The sequence below is a fragment of the Lactuca virosa genome, chromosome 1, assembly GCF_052849685.1.
Source record: "Lactuca virosa cultivar CGN04683 chromosome 1, Lactuca_virosa_CGN04683_v6, whole genome shotgun sequence".
NCBI lineage: Eukaryota > Viridiplantae > Streptophyta > Magnoliopsida > Asterales > Asteraceae > Lactuca > Lactuca virosa.
The window spans coordinates 151,022,992-151,046,999 of record NC_136426.1 but is presented as its reverse complement, the minus strand read 5'-3'; the positions used below and the strand labels follow the sequence as shown (position 1 = coordinate 151,046,999).

The 24,008-nt window shown below is 34.8% G+C and overlaps 1 protein-coding gene across 1 annotated transcript; it reads left to right on the top strand.

Annotated features, from left to right (window-relative positions):
• Positions 1 to 2,871: 2,871 nt before the first annotated feature.
• Positions 2,872 to 3,487, top strand: LOC145122127 (putative F-box protein At1g67623). Its single transcript, XM_079057788.1, has 3 exons — positions 2,872 to 2,987; positions 3,074 to 3,230; positions 3,308 to 3,487. Exons 1-3 carry the CDS (start codon positions 2,872 to 2,874, stop codon positions 3,485 to 3,487), a joined length of 453 nt encoding a protein of 150 aa, XP_078913914.1.
• The last annotated feature ends 20,521 nt before the right edge of the window (positions 3,488 to 24,008 follow it).

Sequence of the window (24,008 nt, the reverse complement as noted above, 5' to 3'; positions counted from 1 at the left end):
TCATTTTAGGTGTCCCATGGACATAAAAATGTGATCTTTGTGGTTTATTTGGACTCATGCATGTGTTAATACCTTTCATTAAGCTCTTTTGAGCTCTAAAGTCCCATTAAGCCATGTATGCAAGTAAAGTTGCCAAGTTTACGTAATAAGTCATCTATGGGAATCAGATCTGAGAGTTTGGAGCAAGGACTTAAGTGATTAAGTGCTTAATAGAGGAGATTGGGGTTCAGGGGAGTACGATGGGCGTACCCATTTGGTACGCTGCGCGTACTGGCCCCGAAGGGTGTATACTGGGCATACCAGCTGAGTACGTGGGGTGTACTCGGCCTGTTCGAACTTTCTTGTTTTTTTCACTTTTTGGGCATTTGACCTTTGACCAGAAGTTGACTAAGGTGGACCATTGGATTTTTTGGGCATTTTTAAGATATTGGGCTTTCTCGGGATAGGCTCATGATGGATTTGGGCCTAATTGGGATATTTAGGCCTTATCGGGCCTTGTGGCGACATTTTGGTTTTTGGGCTATCGTTTGGGTTTGAATTGCATGGAGTTTGTTGGACCAACTTTGAATATGTTTTTTGGCTAAGGAATAACTTATTGGGCTTTAGGGTAAGGACCATGTAAGGGTTGGGCCCAATTTGGAAAATTGGGGCATAAGTGGACTTTGGATGATTATTTCATTGGTGGGCCTTTATGGTTGTGAGTTAGACCTCAATCTTGGACCAACTAGGTGAGGGGTAAAATGGTCTTTTTACCCCGTATATGGATTAAAGGATTTGATTTGGAACCCAATTGTTACTTAGGTGTTATTTGTTTGATAGCATGGGGATTCTAGCTGATCAGTGGTCAGAGATTTATTCGTGGGTTCAGCTATCGAGGTGAGTTTCCTCATTAGGTTTAGCGGGTCGAAGGCACCAATGCCAACCCATGTTTATGTTATGTTAGTATGCTATCTGTCATCGTGACTCTTGCATGTGTGTGTGTCTATATGTTTGTCAGGCTAGGGCCCGATGATCAACACATGTGATATGTATCTTATGATTATTGCATGTGTATAGGATTATTTGATATATGTTATATGTATGCTGGGCGGGGCCCAATCTGTTACCAAGCGGGGCTCGATGTCGGGTGCTGCCCGATGCGGGACAGGGCCCGATGCCTAGCGGGGCCCGAAGACAAGGAGGGGCCCATTATATATTATTATATGTATGGTATGTGGTATTTAGGGAACTCACTAAGCTTTGTGCTTACAGTTTGTGGTTTATGGTTTCAGGTACTTCCAGTTCGAAAGGGAAGGGCCCGGCTTGATCGTAACGCATACACCCGTGTTTTTCTGCAATTCGTGATTTTGGAATTTTACTCTGATAATTGTTTTACTTTGGAATACTCTTAAATGTTTGAATAAAGATAAATGAATGTTTGAATATATATACAAAAAATGAAAATTTTATCCTATGAGTTTTGGGATGTTACAAAAACGATGATCACAACAATGGTAAATAAAAATACATTTTACATAAGTGAAAACATATATCGACAAAGAGATCAGTGAAAAAACGTAATGAATAAATGTAGGTTTGCATCGATGAGCCGTCGGAGATGATGACAGAAAATTCAAACCCTATTTCTAATAAGGTAACTGGCGCTAATATGCAGAATTAACATGTGTAGGTTGGAGGGAAAGGAGACTGCAAATTTTTTTAGATCTCCATTAATGTAAAATTCAAGCTGTTAAAATACAAATTAGCACTAATTATTTAGTAATTCAAATTATTTTAAGTGGTTCTAGTGAGATAAGAAGAGTAATGTGAAGAAAGAAGAAAGGGTAACGAGGTGTTGATCATACCATAACGACCGATACGCCATCATTAGATTATAAATTATCAAAAAATCTAATTTTAAATTTTACATGAAAATTTAACAATATTAAAAAATGTAGGTTGATAAAATGTAAAGCTTTATGTTTCTATGATTGACACATAATTTAAATATATTTAGAAACAAAATTGTAGCCTAAAAAACAATTATTGAATATTACGACCCATGGGTTAAGGTTCATTGGTTATAGGTCATGTGCATTGGGTGGTAGTGGCTTATAGTGTCATGTTACGACCAATGGATGATAAATGGGTCATGGATCGTGTGCATTAGGTGGTAGTGAGTTACAATGTCATGTTAAGACTAATTGATGATAAATTGGTCATGGGTCGTGTGCATTGGGTGGTAGTGGGTTATAGTGTCATCTTAAGACCAATGGATGATAAATGGATCATGGGTCGTGTGCATTGGGTGGTAGTGGGTTATAGTGTCATGTTAAGACCACTGGATGGCAAATGGGTCATGGGTCGTGTGTGTTGGGTGGTAGTGGCTTATAGTGTCACGTTAAGACCAATGGATGACAAATGGGTCATGGGTCGTGTGCATTGGGTTGATGCCATTACCCTTAAACCATATCCCATATGACTTAAAGCCATTACCCTTAAACCCTAAACCATTTGACTTAGTGCCATTACTCTTAAACCCTAAACCATAACATTTTTACCATGATTAAAAGGGCATATATCAATTGTGTTGGTTGTGTTTTCAAATAGGTTGATTTTTTTTAATTTTGAATTTTTACAAAACTACCCTTACTAATCAAATATGAGGCATTGTATGTATGAGGGAAATTAGGTCATTTTATAGTCAACATCTTCTAGGCGCCATATTTTTTTCGACAAATCACGTCTTCTCAGTTCTTCAGGCTTATTTCAGTCACTTGCAATCAACCCCAACATCAAAATTCCGACCTTAAAAAAAACCTTAAAATCGATTTTAGAGAATCGTTATCTTAGTCGAGGAAATTTTTTATGGAACCCAGTACTTATTCGAATATGCAACCAAGAAAGAAAAGAAAAACGCTAACTAACTTGCCATTAGAAGTGACCGGGAAGATAATAGTCGAGGTGGGAAAAATTCCAGCATTCGACGCTTTCAAGATGAAGGTTATGTAAGTTTCGTCTTCAATCCTTCTATTACATGTGTATATTTGATTTGTGCTTACAGTTAGGGGTCAATATTGTGTTTCGTTTTTAGTTGCAGAATCTTGAACGAGGTAGGAAAAACGGAAGAAATATACAAACAAATGGAGATAGATGAATTACGTTTTTGTCGTTGGTCTAATGAGAAATATGCACTCGTCAACAAATGCAAAGAGTTGAGAAACCCAAATATTCTGTTTAGGGATGGATTGGTACTCTGTTATCTGCATAGTATTAATTTGTTTCTTCTTTTGCATTAGTTTAACTAGAAATTGTGTTTTTTTTCCAGATGAAGTTATTTTTCATGGAAGATGATGAAGGGAAAACGATGGTTGAAGTAGCATCTACATTGGGACATTTGGATGCAACATTTATCATGGGAATGATGATGATGGCAGAAGGTAGACAGAGGAAGCAAGAAGCTTTGGACTTATTGAACGATGCCTACAGTAGAACAAAAGGTACTTAGAATCTTATTCGAAGGTTCATCTCCACTTGAATAGGGCCGAGAGAAAACATGTAAACTTTCATGGCTTCTACAGAACTTGTGTAATGCATATTTTGTGATTAGTGTTTCAGAGGCTTTTGTGTATGGATACAAATGGGTGTTTAGCTATGAATTTTTTTTGTGGGAGTCTTGTTTCATTATGTTTGCTAGGGAGTTTGGGATCATTTATGACTAGTTTGTTGATCCTTTCATATTAGGACGATTAATGATATATAGACTCTTTTGGTTTAATATATGAATGTAAAGTAAGTTAGTTGATAAGTAGTTACGTAATGTTGTTACTTGACTAGTAAATTGTTATGTTGTTGCTTGATCAGAAGTCGTAGATTTCCATGGCTTCTATAGAACTTGTGTAATGCATTGTTCTATGATTAGTGTGTCAGAGGCTTTTGTGTATGGAAACAAATGGGTGTTCAGGTGTGAAATTTGTGTGTGGGAGGCTTGTTTCATTAGGTTTGCTAGGGAGTTTGGGATCATTTATGATTAGTTTGTTGATGCTTTCATATTATGACAACTAATGTTATGTAGACACTTTTGTTTTAATATATGAATGTAAAGTAAGTTAGTTGATAAGTAGTTAGTTGATGTTGTTACTTGATTAGTAAACTTTTATGTTGTTACATGATCAGAAGTCATAGGAATATCATATTTTTAGAAGTTAGCTAATAAGGGACTAAAAGTGTAAAACTTTGGAAAGTAATGTGGCAAAATGAAGGTCAACAAAATTTTACTAAGGGAGTAAAAGTGTAAAAGTTTGAAAAGTCATGTGGCAAAATGAAAGTCAACAAAAGTTTACTATTCTTAACTTGGTCAAGCTTTAATATATATATATATATATATATATATATATATATATATATATATATATATATATATATATATATATATATATATATATATAATAGTGTTTATATTATGTTATTAAAATTAAATGGTTGTGTTATAATTATCAATTTTGACATATATGTTAATTTAGTGTATGTTACTTTAATGACAATGGATGAACTTTTTATACAATTGTAGTTTGTTGAGTTTGTTATTTTATGTTAATAAGTATAATAATGTTTCTATATTTTTTAAAGTCTATAATTATGTATATAATTTGGGTAATTATTTTATATATGTTATGTTTTGAAATATTGAGTAATATCTACCGAATATAACTTGGCAAGGTTTTTTTTCCATTGCAAACAACCAACGGAAATATAATTTCGTAGCACAATTCTGTAGGTAAAAATAGCTATGAATGCTACTCCTGTAGCGAAGCAACGATGGTTTTTTTTTCTGTTGAAAATTTCCGTTGCAGATTAACCATAATATTTAATTTCGTAGCAGAATTACATCAGAAAGTATTTTCGTAACAGTTTTCGTTGCAAAATTGTCACAAATGGCTTTTCCATAGCAATATTGGTAGCAATATTATCAACGAATTTCAAGTCGGTAACAATTTCCGTAGCAATTCTCATGTTCGCTACCGAATATTAATTCCGTAGAAAAGTGGTAGCAATGTAGCTATGGAACGACATTCCATAGCACAATCTTTTGCATAATTAATACCCTTTTAATATCCAAAAACATTAATGATCAAAGTCTAAGATCCAATTTGCAAAACAAATAAATGGTTAGCTATCCTTTATCCTACCCATTTGAATTCAACCCGACGTATATCGATTATCAATTATATCTTATTTTATAATTCCGAAATTTATGGGATCACTAATAACAAATTTAATTAGGCATGTTTGATTCCATCTATGCCTCGAATCTCTCTTGCTTAGGTATCCTTTATCACAAAAGATTTCCGATCAAATCATCCAATTTGAAAAACTTGTGTAATCGGCCTATAATTTGGTTATAGAAATCGCGAAGACACTCAGGCCATCAAAAGATAACACTAAGTGGTTAGGTGACCTTTATCCAACTACTGCATACAAGAGATATGCGAGTGTTCTACAAAGTGGATTACATAGATTTGAGGTTTGTAAAAGGGTATTTTATATGGTTTATAATTCTAGTTTTATAAACATATGATATCATGGTTATTACATGTATATAATAAACCATGGTACCAATTTTCAAAAGAAAATCACTTTAAAAGGTTCGATAAAAAAACTAGTTTTTATATAATTTGATGCGATTCAATTTTAATAACCGGTATTAACTTTGAGTGCATTTGAACCTTTTATATCTTTAATAAGACTTGCTTTTATTACTTATATATATCGAGTTTGTATAAGTTATAAAAATCACCATTTTAAAACTTATATTTGAGTATTTCAAAATTTGACGTTATTAACGTTTTTATAAAACCGGATTTTACTTTAAAATAATAACTTGTTACATCTTATGTCCACATTTTGAATTTTGAAAACTAAACTCTATGTAACGTTTATTTTTTCGAAAAATTAGTTTAGCATGTGAAAAAATAATTTATCAAGCACACATAATAATTGCATAAAATAAACAACAAAAACATGCATAAACAAAACCAACTAATGACATTTTTTGTGAGCCAACACAAAAAATGCAAGTCCTTTGCTAAAGGGACATTTTAAGAGAGCAAAAATATTCTTGTAATGTTGTTGTAGAAGCTTCCACTTCAGAAAACACCATTTGTTTGCAAGAGATTGGAAAAGCTTCTTTATAGCAGTATTTCAGTAACTGTTGCTAAAATTCCAACAACCCTTTGTAAACAACATTAGTGACACTTTTCAGAAACTGTTACCAACTTATAGCATGCTCTTAAACTCGAAAATTGCTCTTTGGTCTTCAAAAAATGGCTCCAACTTCATTTCTTGTTACATTTTTATACAAATAAATTATTTCTAACAACTAAGCTATTATTTACAAAAATAAACCAAAAAACTAACATGTTTAATTTATTATATACCATATGAATAAACAAATTATCACAACCATTTTTATAAAACAACAAACACAACAACACCACAAATACATTGGTCCTTGGCTAGTTTATGCACATCATACATATCAACATACACATTAAACAATCTTTGTTTTTCTATGACAACTTTAAATGATAAAAGATGCATGATAACTTTTGTCACATAAAATAACAATTATAAAGTTGTCATAGAAAATATGTATGAATTTGTTTTTATGTAAAACCAAGTTATCCGTATTATCCAAAGACCAAAATTTCCAAAACTCAACAAAAATCTAACCAAACTTGCAAGGTTGCTCTTGATACCAATTGTTGGGTTTTTATTCTAAAACTAGTTTCAAAAACAAGATATTTGGCGACGAAAGACTTGATAATTTGAATAACATAAAATTAGTTTATAACCCACCAAGGATCTTCTTGAAAATTTTGGAAAGAAAACAACAACAAAAAAGAAAAAGAACAAATAACAACATTTTTAGTTCTTTGGATCCTATTGGGAGGCTTGGAAGTTGATGAACAATGATGAAGTTTAGAGACACCAACAATGACCCAACTTGATGTAGAATTCTTGTTCTTTTTGTATAAAACTCTTAGGACTCTTAAGCTTTACGTTTTTATCAAAATAAGAACATAAAGAGAGCATCAAAAGCAAGTAATATTCATGTGTTCTTAAAAAATGAAAGAGAATGAGAGAGATCTTCTAACTTTCGGCCATATGCATGCAAAAGTGTAATGAAAGAATGAAAACATCTAGCTAGTTAAAGTGAAGGCTTAATCATAAGGTCCTTAACCATTAAGACCTTTAGAAAAGATTATCCCCCATGCATGCACCAATACTAGTTTCTTTTGATTATAGAATGCAAAAGACCATCACTCTTTTCTTCCATCTAAATTTCAGCCCATGTTTTAAAAAAGAAGAAGATATGTTTAAAAATTATAAACTCAAAGTTTATAAAATATAAACTTTGTCTTTTGGTAAAAGATAAAAAGTCACTAAGGTCCAAAATGTTGTACATGACTTTATAAATCATACGATATGATATATTATGTTACTTGCTAATGAAAATTATTATTTCCATGAAATAAATAATTTCCAATTAATTATAAGAGCTTTATTGAATATTTATTGAAATCAATTTTTAATAAATAATCAATTATATCAATTTGTTGTTTGTGTGACCCATTAGTATCATATGTTAAGTAACAACACCACTTTAATATGATTCTTGAGCATACTAGATCTTTCACAAAACCCTAATTTCAGGATTGGTGCCTTATTTAAAGGCATTAACTTCTAGGGTTTCCTGATTTGACAACCTCCACTCTTTGAGATCGAATCCCCTCCAAACCCTAGCCTCCTAATGCATTTATTAAGTGTGTAAATCCACTCTTGAGAAGGTTGAAGAATGATGGAGCTTATATTAGTGTTTGGGTGCTTGGTTCCAACATATATTTTGTATCTTAACTTCATTTCTGACCTTTTAAAGGTATGAAGTCCCTGCCTTTTCATTGAAGCATGCTAGATCAAGGTCTCTACCCACTTTTCTCCATGTTTGGGTTGAGGGTAGTGCATGGACCCCATAAAGTTAGTAACTTAATGGGTTATTGAGGTCCCCTAGTGTACATATGTCACAGATCAGGAGTTTGTTGGCATATTGAGCTTCATGCATGAGATTGTGGTGTTATTTACCCATTTTGACCTAAGTTGGAGCTTTAGACTTGCATTGGACATGCATGGCTGAAAAATCATCAATATTTGTGATGTATTATACCTTAGGAAGCTTTTTGGAATGTTTGAAGGAGTGGTTTAACGGATTAAGAGCTGAATACATTAAGTGGTGGAACCCAGTTCCCACGACGTGGCATTTTGGCCGCCACAACGTGGCAGGGGGTTATCGACTGTTTTGCAATGTAGCACCCACAATGTGGCCTATGAGTGGCTACGACATCGATACCTGATGAGGTTGACTTTGGGCATTGACTTTGACCATAGTTGACTTTTGGTCAATTTAAGGGGTTTAGATTGTTGACTGAGATGGTATTCTTTATTGTTGCTAGGTGCTTTGTAGGATTAGTCATTAATGTGTGAGAGCTGTTGTCTTTAGCTGCTACTGCGAGCTGAGTCTTCTCACTATATCTGCTTGTGTAGTAGTGTATACATGATGACCAGTTGGGTCAAATTTATTGATCGTTGTTATGTGTGAACCGAGTTGTTGATAACTCCTGGATTGTTGTGCGTCCATGGGACTACTGACAGTCCCCAGGGTTGTTGATAACCTGTGAGGGGTGTCGTTAATACACAGGGCGTGTTGTTAGCCCACTAGGACTGCCGATAGTCCCCAGGGTTGCTGATAACACATAATTGTTTATATTGTTATGTTGTATATGATATTCATGACTACTGATAGTCCTAGGGCTACTGATAACCCATAGCTGATTTTTATGATGTGTTGCAGATACTCACTAAGATTTGTGCACATAATTGTAGATTAAATGTTTTGCAGGTACTTAACGGATTGCAAAGGCGGAACTATACACACATCAAAAGTTTTATGATTTGAGATTCCACATTGTCTTCTTGATAACTCTGATTTCTAAACAATGGTTTATGAATAAATGGTTTGATATGAATGTAACTTTATTAAAAGTGGGTGTTTATATTATTTTAAAAATGAAAATTCTAGTATGGAATTTGGGACGTTAGAGTTAGAATACTAAGAACTTGATAAGTTAGTTGTATAAGTTATATGTGTATGTCTATGGAATGATTGAATCTACAAGTATGAAGAATGAATGAAGTTACTGAAACCAAATTAAATAGTTACTTATAGGAAGTACATGTATGGTATAATCCTCGGGTTACGAAAGAAGTATAAGTAGATGAATCCCTAATCATTTCTGAAGGAGAGCTCTACCAAAAGAGAAAAATGAGATTTTAAGACGATGGTTTCTAAAATTTTGGCTCTATGAGTTAGCACACAAAACGTGGAAGTGATGAAGTGCATTTAATAAAGAGATACACTCAAGTCATGTGTAAAGATTTTAATGATACAGTGAGAAACTTTCAAACTCTATTAGAGACAAAAGATGTACTAAAGTACATCAAAGTTGTTGTTATGAGGTCAAAGTGCTTAAAATAAAAGAATGTTGCTTCAAGAATGTAACATCCCAAAACTCATAAAATTTTTCATTTTTAAATAACTAAACCATCCATTCCATTTCATTAAAATATCACCATAGTATCAAAAGTAGTTTCAAAATAAACATCAGAGTAACATAAAACAAAAGTGTGAAATCTACGATATATGCGATGCAATCATGTCGGGCCCTTCCCTTTGCCACAAGAAGTACCTGAAACATTTAAACTTAAAACTGTAAGCACGAAGCTTAGTGAGTTCCAAAAAATACCACATATCATACATAAAGTAATGGGTCTCTTTCAACCTATGTGGTTGTTGTGGTCCTCCCACAGTCTTACAATCACTTATGTTGCTACATTCATCCTACAGTCTTTCACGCTACGGTCCTCCTATAGTATTTCATAAAATTGGCATGGTCCTCTCATGGTCTTTCATGTAGTTTCCATGATCCTCCCATTGTTCATATAGTTGTCATCTTCCTCCCATGGTCTTTCATGAAAAATTCACTATAATATTAAATAATATTAATCTTCATTTTCATCATTAACAATTACTTTCCTCTTATTCATATTTGTAATTGTTGTTGTAATACTTACTATTTATGGGTCTATATATTCATCAGTAACCCTAAGGTAAGTATCCCATTCGCTATTAACGTGACCGGCACGACCCAATGCACTAAGTGAGGTGCAACTCTCACCCATAACATTGCTCCCGGTTTTGCTTCGCTCGCTACTCCGACGTTGCATACAGTAGTACATGCGTTGTTTTTAAGGATTGGTACGAGCGGTGCCAATTCCATTAAGTTACACCTCCCAAATACCGTGTGGTGTTTGTGCAAACATTCTATCAATCATCAACACCACACCAGTCCTGGAAACCATGGACCATGCCCCAAGTGGTTGTCTAGAAAAACCATTCGGCATCAAAGTTGGCTTAAGCTCTTATCCTACAGGTAGACCTGGCAATTTCAGACACGAATACACGAATCTGTGAAAGACACGACACGACACGAATACATCTTAAAAATTGAGATAAAGCTTATTTCTCATCGTGTAATCGTATCGTGTCAAATTCGTGGCTGACACGTTTTCATGACACGAATACACGAATTTCCAGGTCTACCTACAGGTATCCTTCAACCCACAAGGCCATCATATTATCCGGATAGGGTACACACCTAAGTCTTGGTTGCTACCCTTCGCCCGACTAGTGTATTCCCCTTTTAATTAATTAATTATTAATTCATCTTCTAAAGGATTACAAAAATGACATCCATAAGTAATCATGCATATTTATTAACATCTTTTTGTAGCATATTACTTCCCAAGTTACTTCTTATGTAAACATGTAAATAAGTAAATACAAGTTAAATAAATTTACATAGCATACAAGTTCATGCATATATCATCATTATGGCTTGACAACATCATTATAATGCTTGTCCTAATCATCATAGACAAGTGTTTTCAAGAAAACATGGCATGCATCCATCATATAGAATCATCACAAAACACTCTTTCTATCATGGCCCTAACACACCACTCACATCAAAAGAATAAGAATCTAGCATTTAAGCATCATAAATTCTCATACACATAATGGAACATAGTGACCAAAAACATGTCACACACAATAAGGGTACATGCAACCTACATATCCTAGGTTCACTCCAATCCATCTAAAATATGGAATTCCCTAACAAAGTACTTTAAAAATCCACAAGATTAACTCACCTTTGACAAAAATGCATCCTCTCTACCCTTCAAATCTTGTAGGAACTGAGGTATCAAACCTTCCCCTAGTAAAAAACAAATATATGGATTATTATAAGTTTACATGAGAAAATAATGGAAATTTACTACCCAAACATGCAAATTAGTTAGTAGGTCAAATTCTCATATTTTGACCTGAAATAGCAGCCTGTTCGTGGCCTTTTTAGCCCTACTTAAACCTGTTGGGTTTTATGTACTATAACACTCCTATGGTACACATAAAACCTTAATGCCTTGGATCTAAGTTTTCTCTAATTACACATGCATTTTCATTTTATCCAAAGCATGAACCTAACTAGCATACAAAGTTGATATATGAATCATAAAAACTAGTTAGAAAATTACCTTTTTATGTAGCTTGTAGAAGTTGGCCTTTCAAGAGCTTAGCACCCCAAGTGTGATGCCTCAAATGTCTTACAACAAACCAAGAACAAAATGAGGAACTTGAGAGAGAGAGAGAGAGAGAGAGAGAGAGAGAGAGTTTAGGAGACACAAATCGGCTAGGCTCTTCTTAGAACTCATTAGTGCCCGATTTTTGGCTTAGGGGTTACGTATATATAGTGTAGAATTCCAAGAGTCATATGTAACCCTAATTCTTACACTTAGGCTTATGATCCATAACTCATATGGACTAACTTTTCATGGACTCTCACATAAACTTAGCCCATCATGGATCAATAGCCCAAACCATATGTATCACTGATTTACGTAATCAGTCCCCGTTAATTTAATTAGTCTCTTTTGATCACTAAATTAATACCAAATAAATTCTTGATCAATACTAATTAAATAATGTGATTCCTCAATTAATATATTATACTTATAATATATTAATAAATCACTAGTAACCTATTTTTCAAATATCCATCCTATCAAATTGTTCTAGAGAGTTGCAACCCAAATGGACCATGTTATATTCGGGTCAAGTACATATCAATTATAGTTATGGGCTTAGACACCTAATCAAACAAAACCTACATAAGTTTTTTTATAAAAATTCGATCAAGTGTAATTCGACAAAATTGTATGATAGGTTGTGGTGTTGGTGTAATGTAAGTATCAAATGGCAATCAAAGTGAGAAAAATGAGTTACATGGAAGGCCCTTGATCCTTCCTAGGATCTCCGACATAAAACTTTGGGAGGTGATAATAATCACCGGCCTTAATGTGTTTTATTGATTTTTATGTGAGATTACAAAGATTATGAAAGTAATACGAGTATAAGGGCAATGCTAGAGCCAATCGTGTGTATAGTGTCACAACCCCAAACCAGAACGACGGAAACGTTCGGGGGCGGAGGACGTCATGTACAGTATCACAACAAATGTGTAATAGTAATCAAAGAAACAACAACCATTGTATTAATAACATAGTAATTACATTGTGTTCAAAACATTACTTGTTTAACATTAAGACTAGCAAAAGATAAGACATAATTGCTACTATGCTCCGTCTTCGCAACACCTGAGAGAGTACCAGTATACTAAATTTCCTGAGAATACAAGTGGTTTGAAAAAGTGTCAACATTTAAGCTGGTGAGTTCATAAGTATTTTGTTGGAAAAGATATGTTCTTTGTTCTTTGAAAATGTTCGTGTGTTCCTCCAGAAAATCCTATATTTTCTTAGTAAATGGAATGTAGTCTTAGTACTTTGAAACCAAAAACTATAAGTTTCTTTATGTTTATAATCTATGATTCAAGGTTATGATTCATGTAATTGGTATGACCCGTACTGTTACCTCCTATAATTACTTAGTGTAAACAAATTATGTATATAATAAAAATCGAACGGACAGTCGATTGGGTGATTCTGCCCTAATCCCACAACTAAACAAGGAATAGGAAGAAAGGCGGAAATCACACATTCCACTGCCTATCAAATCTTTATTATAGATAATCCTAACGTATACATTAAGTAATCATAAACTTTAGTATAAAGATTACTCGATATATGTTTTTCTAAAATTCTATTCGTAATATATAATGTTTAGCTTTTCGTATAACTTTGTATAAATCTAGTAATTTAGTACGTGAAAATAATTTAATATAGTTTTATTATTTACATACAACCCTTGAAAGTATATTTGCCCTGAAATCCGAATGTAAGGTTAATAATCAAATAATGTTATTTGAAAATATATTATTCGTAAATATGTTGTTGTTTTCTCCCTGTGAGTTCTTATAACCATACTAACCCAGTTGGTCTGATCGCAACGTTCTTCAGGCGTCAGAATGTTAACGAAATTTGTCATCCTAGGCCTGCCGGCCTGACTGTAGCTAACAGTCGGGATGTGGGATTATCAGTCCCAAATAGATCTATACACCAATATCTCGCTCTCCTTACAAGAGATTCTGGTTATAAGTCAGGACTTTTACCCGTACTTAGATAAGTACACGAAGACGTCTCACAAATTGCTTCAACGTTTTACGAGTAATAACTGAAAACCCTTTTTGTTTATATGTTAACTTGTACTTTGTAAAATAGTTCATTTGTTCCATAAACTATACCTATTATAGTTTATAAGTTTGTTTCCGTGTTATAATCTGAACTGTGTAAAATAGTATCTTTGTTCCATAAACTATACCTATTATAGTTTATAAGTTTGTTTTCCGTGTTGTAACCTGAACTTTGTAAAATAGTATGTTTGTTCCCTAAACTATACCTGTTATAGTTTAGAAGTTTGTTTTCCATGTTAGTGTGAAAACCGTTGCGTCTTAAGATGTTTTATAAATCATTTGTAAAATTCATTAGTAACGATATTTTGCATATTTAATAAATTTCACGTTTAATTTCATATAAACTGTAAGAAAACAAAATAAAAAATGTATATTTTAAACAAAAGATTTCTTGTGGTTTACTTGTATTCCCCCTAAAACAATTTAAAAATCGTAAAAACGTAGGGGTATGAACTCACCTTGTGTGCGTGTTTTTATTCGAGTACAACTTGGTCGCGATGATCTCCGGGTTAGAACACATATAATTTAACCGTATCCTAATTTATATTAACACGTAATATCGGGTATAATTTAGATAATCTAAGAATTTAAAGTGTTAAATAACGCTAGTTTTACAATAAAACTTACCAAAACTTCTTAGAATTTGGAAGTAAAATGCCTCTTGAAGTAGTTTTTGTTCTTTAGAATGAAAGGTTTTTGAGAGAGTATTTGATGTTGTGTTTTTGGGACGTGAATGAAAGAAATGAAAATGATCCCATTTTTGGTTACTTAAGTATGAAGAAATGGATTCGGTTTTGGAGAGTTCGGCCATAAAGTGGCTGATTTCGGCCGAGAACTCTACCCGAGAAAAGGAGTCTTCGGTCCTAGCTGTTTGCTGTCCGAATATAAGGCGGTCTAAGAGGATTACGGCCTCGCACGTTTGCGGCCGAGAGCTCGTTTTCGGTTGGTGTTTTCGGTCCGAGGGAAAGTGAGCCTGTGAAGGTTTTCGGTGGGCGTTCTCGGTCTCGCATATAGTCACCAAAAGATAATTTCGGTCCCTTCATTTTGAGATTAATTTCTCAATATCGAATATATAAAATGTTTAAATAATTAATAACATTATTTGACATAATACTTGAGGTGTTTGACTTTTATTTAACAAGTTTGACTTTTGTTGACCTTGGTTGACATTTGTTGACTTTTACTGACTTGAAAATAATGGGTTGTTACATTATCCCCCCGTTAGAGGGAAAATTCGAATTTTGAGTAGTTATTCTTTGAACTAGGGAAAGAGGTGAGTACTTCTGTTCCTATTGATTTTCTCAACTCTAAGTTAATTCAGGTCCTTGCTTGGAGTTTAGCGGACCATTATTATTAGTATGGGACTTTGTTTCGTTTAATTTGACTGCATGTATACGGATGGTAAACTGTACTTAAGATGAGAGAAAGTGTGGGTTTATTTTACTTGTCTATGTTGCTTGAATAATAGCATGTCCATTCATAGTCTTGGGCAGCTTTGCCCTAAAGTTCATGGTAGGACTCATACTTGGATAATCTATCATCACATCGTATATACAAGTCGTATATAATTAATATTGAAAAGACGTTCGGATGGGTGGCTTTGCCCAAAGTCCACAACCAGACATGGAACAGGAAGTAGGGCGGAATCACACGTCCTAAATCTATAGAATCTTAATTATATACCACTCTTGTGTATACCCTTAGTAGTGATAGACTAGCTGCATGGGTCCTTAGTCTCTATTCTTGAACTTTCCTTGCAGTACGAGTGGTATTCCTAGGAGGTCTGCTGAGGATACTTTGGGAAAGTCACGGATTTCCAAAACATTCTCGGTGCTTTTCGCTTCAAGTTTCTTGTTTACGGAGTGAGTTAGGAAGGCGTAGTACCTTTCGCATAGGTACTTCTGAGTTTTAAAGCGAGAGACGATGCGAAGGTTTGTGTTGGGTTTGTCATTATAGGTTGAAAAGATTTTCGTCAGACGGTCGGTTAAGACGGAGGGTCTTTTTGTAACACTAGAAATTGGTATGGCGAGGACCAAGCCAGTTCATTTCTAATGACGACGTCAGAACTTCTTATCGTAACGGATGTTAAGTTGATTAGGAAGAAGTGTTTGTTAGAGCGATAGTGCATTCTATGTTTACGTCTTTATTGTTCTCTGTTTTATCCTTGTTATTACTACTGCGAATATTTGTACCGCATTTACCGAATATAGGTAGTAAGAGTACTTTGATAATTACTGATGAAATCTCGTAATATGATCCCTACAAAGTCCCTCTATACTCCCTTAGTGTATCCAAATCGTATATAGTTAAGATTGAGAAGACAGTCGACTGAGTAACTCTGCCCTAAATCTACAATCAAATAAGAAACGGGAAATAAGGTGGAATCACTCACTCTAAGCCTGCAGAATCTTAATTATGTATGACTCTGATGTATGCACTAAGCCATTATAGCTCACCTGTAAGGATCCTTAGTTTTTATATGAATGATGTGTTTTATTCGGATGAGAAAGCAATTTATGATTTTGATTTAATTGGCGAAATTTTTTCTGAAAAGTCGATGCTTAATTATTGTTATTTGGAAACGTACCAAAAATCCCAGTAGGTTCCTCGTTGCTCCTTTATGTCCTCTCGTTAACTCCTCCCTCTCCTCCGTCATTCCTCTCTGTTGGACAATCTCTCTTGAAATGTCCCGTTGCACCACATGTATGGCACACTGGTTTTTCTCTGACATTGGTGGTTGAAGTGATGTGTTGGGACGAAGTCCTACAGAAACGAGCAGTATGCCCATTCTTGTTGAAGTTTTTACAGTGCATCACCCGACAAACTCATTTATGATGGAAGCTGCACTTGTTGCATTTTGGGAGGTTTCTAGCATATCGACTGGTTGGTAGCGGAGCGGTAGATGTTGTGGCTACAGGGGCTGCCACATGTTATTGTCTCTTGGTAGGACCTTGAGATAAACTAGGCTCCTTTTTGTTCCAGAAATTTTGTTTCTTGTTCTTAGCTTTGTGGTCTAGGGTGCCCTTGATAACCGACACTCGTTGGTTTCCTTGGTTGTTACTATGGTTTGAATTTTCGACACTGTTTCCATTTTCGTTTGGGTTGTTAACATTGAATTGCGCCATGACAGCTATCACAGCAGCTGTTACGTCAGCTTGGAATGTAGCGAAGTCTATATGTAGAATCAGGGTTTCATCGGTTGGTCGGTTATTTCCATGTGAAGACATGATTCTGTTGCATGATGTGAAACGAGTTCATAACTAATTATGGTCGTTGCTAGTTTTATTTTACCTATTTATATATACATATAAATTTCTCTTTTTGTTGTGCGATTCTCAATGTATCGACCTACATCCCTATGATGTATTCATGGTAGTGAGTAGATATAGATATTGTACAAAGGTTTAGTTTCACCCATCCTAGTACTACTCTCGTCCAAGCACGCTTAACTGCGAAGTTCTGATGGGATCTGGTGCATTAGTGCTGGTATGATCGTAACCTATAAGTCTACGGGAATGCATCGTTCTACCATAAGTTTTAAAAGAATGAAACGGTAGTAAGTCTTTAGTAGTGGCTATAACTCGTATGTCGCTTAAGATATGCTATCTTGGTTCTGTGTGTATCATGTTCTGACTTTTGTAGAGTTTTGTAAACAATTCATAACAGAAGTTTATATAGAATCAACTTTTGAATTTTTAATAGTTATCGCCCTTAAACGAAATTCTATGACTTGATTTCCTAGTATCTGTTGTTATGAAAGAAATGATATCACTAACTCACTAAGTTATATCAGTTTATAAATTATTATTGTGACGTATAAAGTGCTTTCTAATTTGCTCCTGATAGGGTAAGGTTTGTTAACAATCTCTCTAGTGCCTTTCTCTTCGTCCGATTCTTTCTCAAAATCCTCCTCATGAACTCCCTTTTGGTTCTTTCTCAACTCCTCTGTTGGCAGTTGGAGTTGTGATGTCTAGGTGTGTCGTTTGTACGAGAATAGGGGTGTCTAAAGAATCTATGAGATTAATAACACATTTCTATTAAAAATAAATTGTTACGAGGGTGATCCTTACTGGGTCTTTCTATAATCACGTAGTGTATACATATTATATATAACCAAGATTAAATAGACCATCGAATAAGTAATCATACTCTAGGGCCACAACCAAACAAGGAACAGGCAGTAGAGCAAAAAAATCACAAATTCTAAGTCTATAAAATCTCAATTATATATAACCTTAACGTATACACTCAGTAATTATAGACCTACCAGTAAGGGTCTTTTAGTTTTCACATAAGTTAGTTATAGTGCCTAAAATACTCCTATAGTATCTTAATTATATTTTTGATTCTAGAGCTTCTTGGTATACGAAGTTGATAAGTTTTTAGACTTGTTGTTATTGTATAGTATCATAAAATACTCCTATAGTATTTAAACTTTATGTTTGGTTTTAGTATTCCTTTATATATAGAGTTGGTAAGTTTTAGACTTGCTGCAACACCACCATCACACCCAAACACATGTTGGTCGTATCTCAAATAAATATAGTTAATCAGGCTATATTTATCCCAGATATGATTACATAATTGTCTAGGTTTGACTGCAGTGTCCAACATCTAAAAACTTTTGTTTTGTTCTTCTTCTGATACTTGTTCTAGTATATATATATATATATATATATATATATATATATATATATATATATATATATATATATATATATATATATATATATATGCATGTATGTATATTTTCATAAAAATATTAGTATATTTTAAAAGTATAATTCTTGGTCAGAGTGTTTTTATCCCATTGTATTTATAGTTGTATATCTTTTATAGGTTGATATACTTAGTTCACTATAAACATTGATTTGATACCAATCAGTCACACCCCCAAACCGGAACGGTGGAAACGTTTGGGGGCGGAGGACGTCATGTACAGTGTCACAACAAATGTATAATAGTAATCAAAGCAACAATGACCATTGTATTAATAACATAGTATTTACATTGTGTTCAAAACATTACTTGTTTAACATTAAGACTAGCAAAAGATAAGACGTAATTGCTACTATGCTCCGTCTTCGCAACACCTGAGAGAGTACCCGTCTACTAACTTTCCTGAGAATACATGCGATGACTAAGCCAAGTACACACTCATGTCCCCCTCAACGTTCGCCTTGTATGAGGCTAGCTCACTGGAGAGTTTGTGCGATGGTGCCGCCTACTTCCCCTCAACGTATTCGCCTAGCCTTGCCAGCCTCGCTTTCTTAGGTTGCCCAACACACTCGTCGGGCACCAACGGTGGTATTAGTCCCCATGTACCCCCTATATACATGTTGCATAAAGAGCTTGGTGACAGGAACAGCCACTGATTTCCCCGAAGATGCATAATTCGCAACACCATGCCTTGTTCGTCATATACGCTTGTAGGGAACAAGGGGTGGTAGCCCCCCATGGCCTATCACTCATTATACGACAAGGGCAACTTTGTAGGTGGACCTGGAACTTTTTTTTTGCCAAGTATCAAAATGTCTGAAATTTTACCAAGTGTCGGGGAGCCAGCCTCTTGTCCGTATGCATGGAAGCAAAAATGAGGGGGCTTGTTTTGGGGGGGAGGGACGAATCTGAGCGACGCAGGGCTGAATCTCAGTGGATCGTGGCAGCAAGGCCACTCTGCCACTTACAATACCCCGTCGCGTATTTAAGTCGTCTGCAAAGGATTCTACCCGCCGCTTGATGGGAATTATACTTCATGGCGGCCTGCACGACTCATCCATCGCACAGGCTTAGCCAACGACACGTGCCTTAACATTTTGAATACAAGTGATTTGAAAAAGTCATCGCATGTATTCTCAGGAAAGTTGTTGGAAAATATATGTTCTTTGTTCTTTGAAAATGTTCGTGTGTTCCTCCAGAAAATCCTATATTTTCTGAGTAAAATGGAATGTAGTCTTAGTACTTTGAAACCAAAAAGTAGAAGTTTCTTTATGTTTATAATCTGTGATTCAAGGTTCTGATTCATGTAATTGGTATGACCCGTACTGTTACCTCCTATGATTACTTAGCGTAAATGTCACACCCCCAAACCGGAACGGCGGAAATGTTCGGGGCGGAGGACGTCATGTACAGTATCACAACAATGCATAATAGTAATCAAAGTACACCAACTATTGTATTTACAAAGTTATAAGTTTTACATCTGTGTTCAAAACATAGTATATATGACACCAAAAGTACAAGTTTAAAAGAAATGAGTTTATAGAGCTCCGTCTTCTCAAAATATGTGGGTGTACCTGTCTACTGATTTCCTGAGAATACAAGTAGTTTTAAAAAGGTGTCAACAATTAAGTTGGTGAGTTTATAAGTATGTTTATAACTGAAATCTGTTTTCTTGTTCTTTGATAATGTAATCATGTTTTCCGAGAAAATCCTATATTTCCTGTTGTAATATAATGTAAGTAAAACGTGTGAAAGTTACTGTACTCTAATGTGGTAAATTGTAATTTAGTTCACTTGAAATCATGAAAAGTATGTTTTCTCTGTACTGTAATAGTATTCTGTACTTATACTTGTAAAATGTTGTATTATAGTTTCATTTTAATAGAACTATGTGAAGTTATTTCCTTATTCATACACTAATCATTTTGTTCAGTACCAAATTATGAGTTATTATAACCATACTAGATGACCTAAGATGGCATGAACACGACGTTCTTCAGGCGTCGCAATCAGTACGACATTTGTCACCACACGTCTGCCGACCTAGCTGTTGCAAGCAGCTCTAGTGCGGGATTGTTAGTCCCGTATAGATCTATACACAAGTATCACGCTCTCCCTGCAGGAGACTCTGGTTATAATTTCAGGACATTGTTGGTACTTAGTAAAGTACATGAAGATTGTCTCACAAATGCTATATTGATGATTATGCGTAAAAATGATGAAAAGTTACTTTGTAATAAATACACAGTTAGTAAGTTTTATAAACTATATAAAATATAGTTTATATGTTTGTTTTCAGTAAAGTATTCTGTTTGTTTTCTGTAAAATGTTCTCTACTTGTTTTCCATTATGTACTCGGAACCCTGAAACCAATGAATAAGTTCTCTAAACTATACCTATTATAGTTTAACTGTTTGTTTTACCGTAATGAAAACCTTTGTTAACTTTAGTAAAAATCTAGAATACTGTTGTTCTATGAAAACCAATGTTTGTACTCAAATAGTACAAAACAGTTTGAAAACCATTTTATATTTATATAGATGTAATATTTATATAATTGTGATTAATTAGACCTTCTATTAAATAACTTTACCCCAAGCCCACAACCAAACAAGGAACAGAAAATGGGGTCAAATTACATATTCTAAATCTTTTGAATCCAAATTATATAATTTACACATATATAAATATGTAATTTTGATAATTATAACAATTTAAAAAAAAAACTAAAAATATTAAAAACATTTTAGATATTAACACAATTTTTATTGTGTTTCACTTGTATTCCCCCCCTAAAACAGTTAAAAATCATAAAAATGTAGGGGTATGAACTCAACTTTTGTGAGTGATTCGATTGAAGGTTCGATTTAGGATGTTTTTCCACAAGTTAGATCCCGAGGCAAAATGAATCCTATAAGCATTTCATGTAATATATATGTATACTTTTAGTGAATATAATCACAAATATGATAAGAAAATGGACCAATTTGTAAGTTTAACTTACAAATAAGGGTGTTAGAAGCAAAATGGATGGTTGTTTGGAGTTTACGACTAGAAGCTCTTGATGCTCTTGGGTTTTCGGCCACCTTCAAGTGTCTGTTCTTGGTGTTCTTGGTGAAACCAAGAAGATTCAAGGGTTTTCGGCCCAATTTATGGAGATTGGAAGTGTTTGTAAGTTGATTAGAATATCAAGGTATGATCCTTGCAAGATTCTAAGTTGAATTCAAGAGAATTTCACATGAAATTCAAGAAAGGAAGAAGTTTCTCATGTTCTTGAAGAGAGAGGAGGTTTTCGGATGATGATACTTGAGACAGAATCCTTGAGAGAATCCTTGTTAACTTCTCCATTTTATCAGTTTCTTTTATTGGTAGTAAGTGTGCGGATTTAGTTAATCTGTCTACGATAACCCAAATGGTGTCATAACCACCCGTTGTCCTAGGTAACTTGGTTATGAAATCCATTGTAATCCGCTCCCACTTCCACTTAGGTATTTCTGGCTGTTGAAGTAAACCTGAGGGATTTTGATATTCTACTTTGACTTTGGCGTAAGTTAGACACTTGCCGACAAAAGTAGCTATCTCGGCTTTCATGTTTGGCCACCAATAAAGTTTCTTTAGGTCCAGATACATCTTGTCTGAACCCGGGTGAATAGAGTATCGAGTTTTATGGGCTTTGTTCATGACAAAATCTCTGTAGCCACCAAACTTCGGTGTCCAGATTCGATTCATGAAATAATGTAGTCCATCACCCTTGATTTCCAAGTTCTTTTCCATCCCCCTTAAGGCTTCACCTGTCATGTTCTCAGGTTTTAAGGCTTGCAGCTGAGCCTCCTTGATCTGTGTGGATAGGTGGGAATGGATATTCATGGTTAGAGACTTTACTCGACGGCTCGAGTACTCTTTTCGACTAAGGGCATCTGCTACCACACTGGCCTTGCCAGGGTGATAACAAATCTCACATTCGTAATCATTAAGTAGCTCTACCCATCTTCGTTGTCTCATGTTGAGTTCTTTCTGATCAAAGATGTGCTAAAGGCTTTTATGATCAGTAAAAACTGTGCATTTTGTACCGTACAGGTAATGCCTCCAGATCTTTAATGCAAAAACCACTGCTCCCAGTTCAAGATCATGTGTGGTATAATTGACTACATGGTTCTTAAGATGTCTCGAGGCATATGATATAACCTTTCCTCGCTGCATAAGAACGCAGCCTAGCCCTTCCTTGGATGCATCGCAGTAAACTACAAAATCTTCCGTCCCTTCAGGGAGGGACATGATCGGTGCGCTGCAAAGGGCTTGCTTTAATGTCTGGAAAGCAACTTCTTAGTTTTCCTCCCATTCGAATGTCACACCCTTTTGGGTCAAGGTGGTGAGTGGCTTCGCGATCTTTGAAAAGTTCTGAATGAATCTCCTGTAGTAGCCAGCGAGACTTAGAAACTGAAGAATTTCTGTTGGGGTTCGTGGGGTCGCCCAACTTTCGATAGCCTTGATCTTGGAAGGGTCAACGTGTATCCCATCCTTGCTGACTACATGACCTAGGAGTTCCACCTTTCGAATCCAGAATTCACATTTTTAGAACTTCGCATACAATTTCTCTGCCCTTAAGGTTTCCAAGACTTGTCGCAAGTGTTTGCTGTGTTCTTCCTTACTCTGAGAATAGACTAGTATATCGTCAATGAAGATGTTGAAGCATAAAAGTGTCCCTCTTAAACTTGACAGATCCGAATCTATCTCCAGATCCGTAGTCAGTATCTCCACCGCAATCAAGAACCGCATCCGCAGTCGTCGTCATCAATCCTTAGTCTTAGTTTTTTTATCTGTTATCTTATGTCTTTACATTACTTTACCTAGTGTGCCTTGCATGGCCACCTTACACAGATTAGACTTTGTAATCTTCGAGACTCTATAAATACATTTCTCTTATTCTGAATGAATACATCGATTATCTCTATCTTGAATGTCATATCTTACTTATTCTCTCCTTACTCTCTCATCCTAAAAGATCTTCAGAACTTAAACTGATATATTAACATCATAATCTCTCTTCGGAGCAAGTCAGTCTTGACTTAATCATTAAGTCTGATATCACTTACTAACTTGGTTTGTTTTCAATCCTCGTTAAGAATCAACTTAAGTGTCTTCTTGATATACTACTTGTTGTCATTTATATTTCCTTATATTTCCGCACCTAATTATCTAACTATCTAACTCTAACTTATTATTGTTGAGCTTTATGATCCTTTGAGTTAAACTTTATTCCGTAATCTAACTTGTTCTAACGTTTGTTCAAGTGTGTCTCAAAAGTTTTTCTCTCAACAATTGGTATCAGAGCCAAAGTGGTTGCTTTTTAGACAAGAACTCTGATTTTAAAAGGATTTCTATACCACTGGAGCTCATTTCTTAAAAAAAACAAAAAAACATCTTTTCAAAACAAGGAAATATGGCACAAGCATTATCTCTCAATGTTTCCAACAGTGTTGGAGG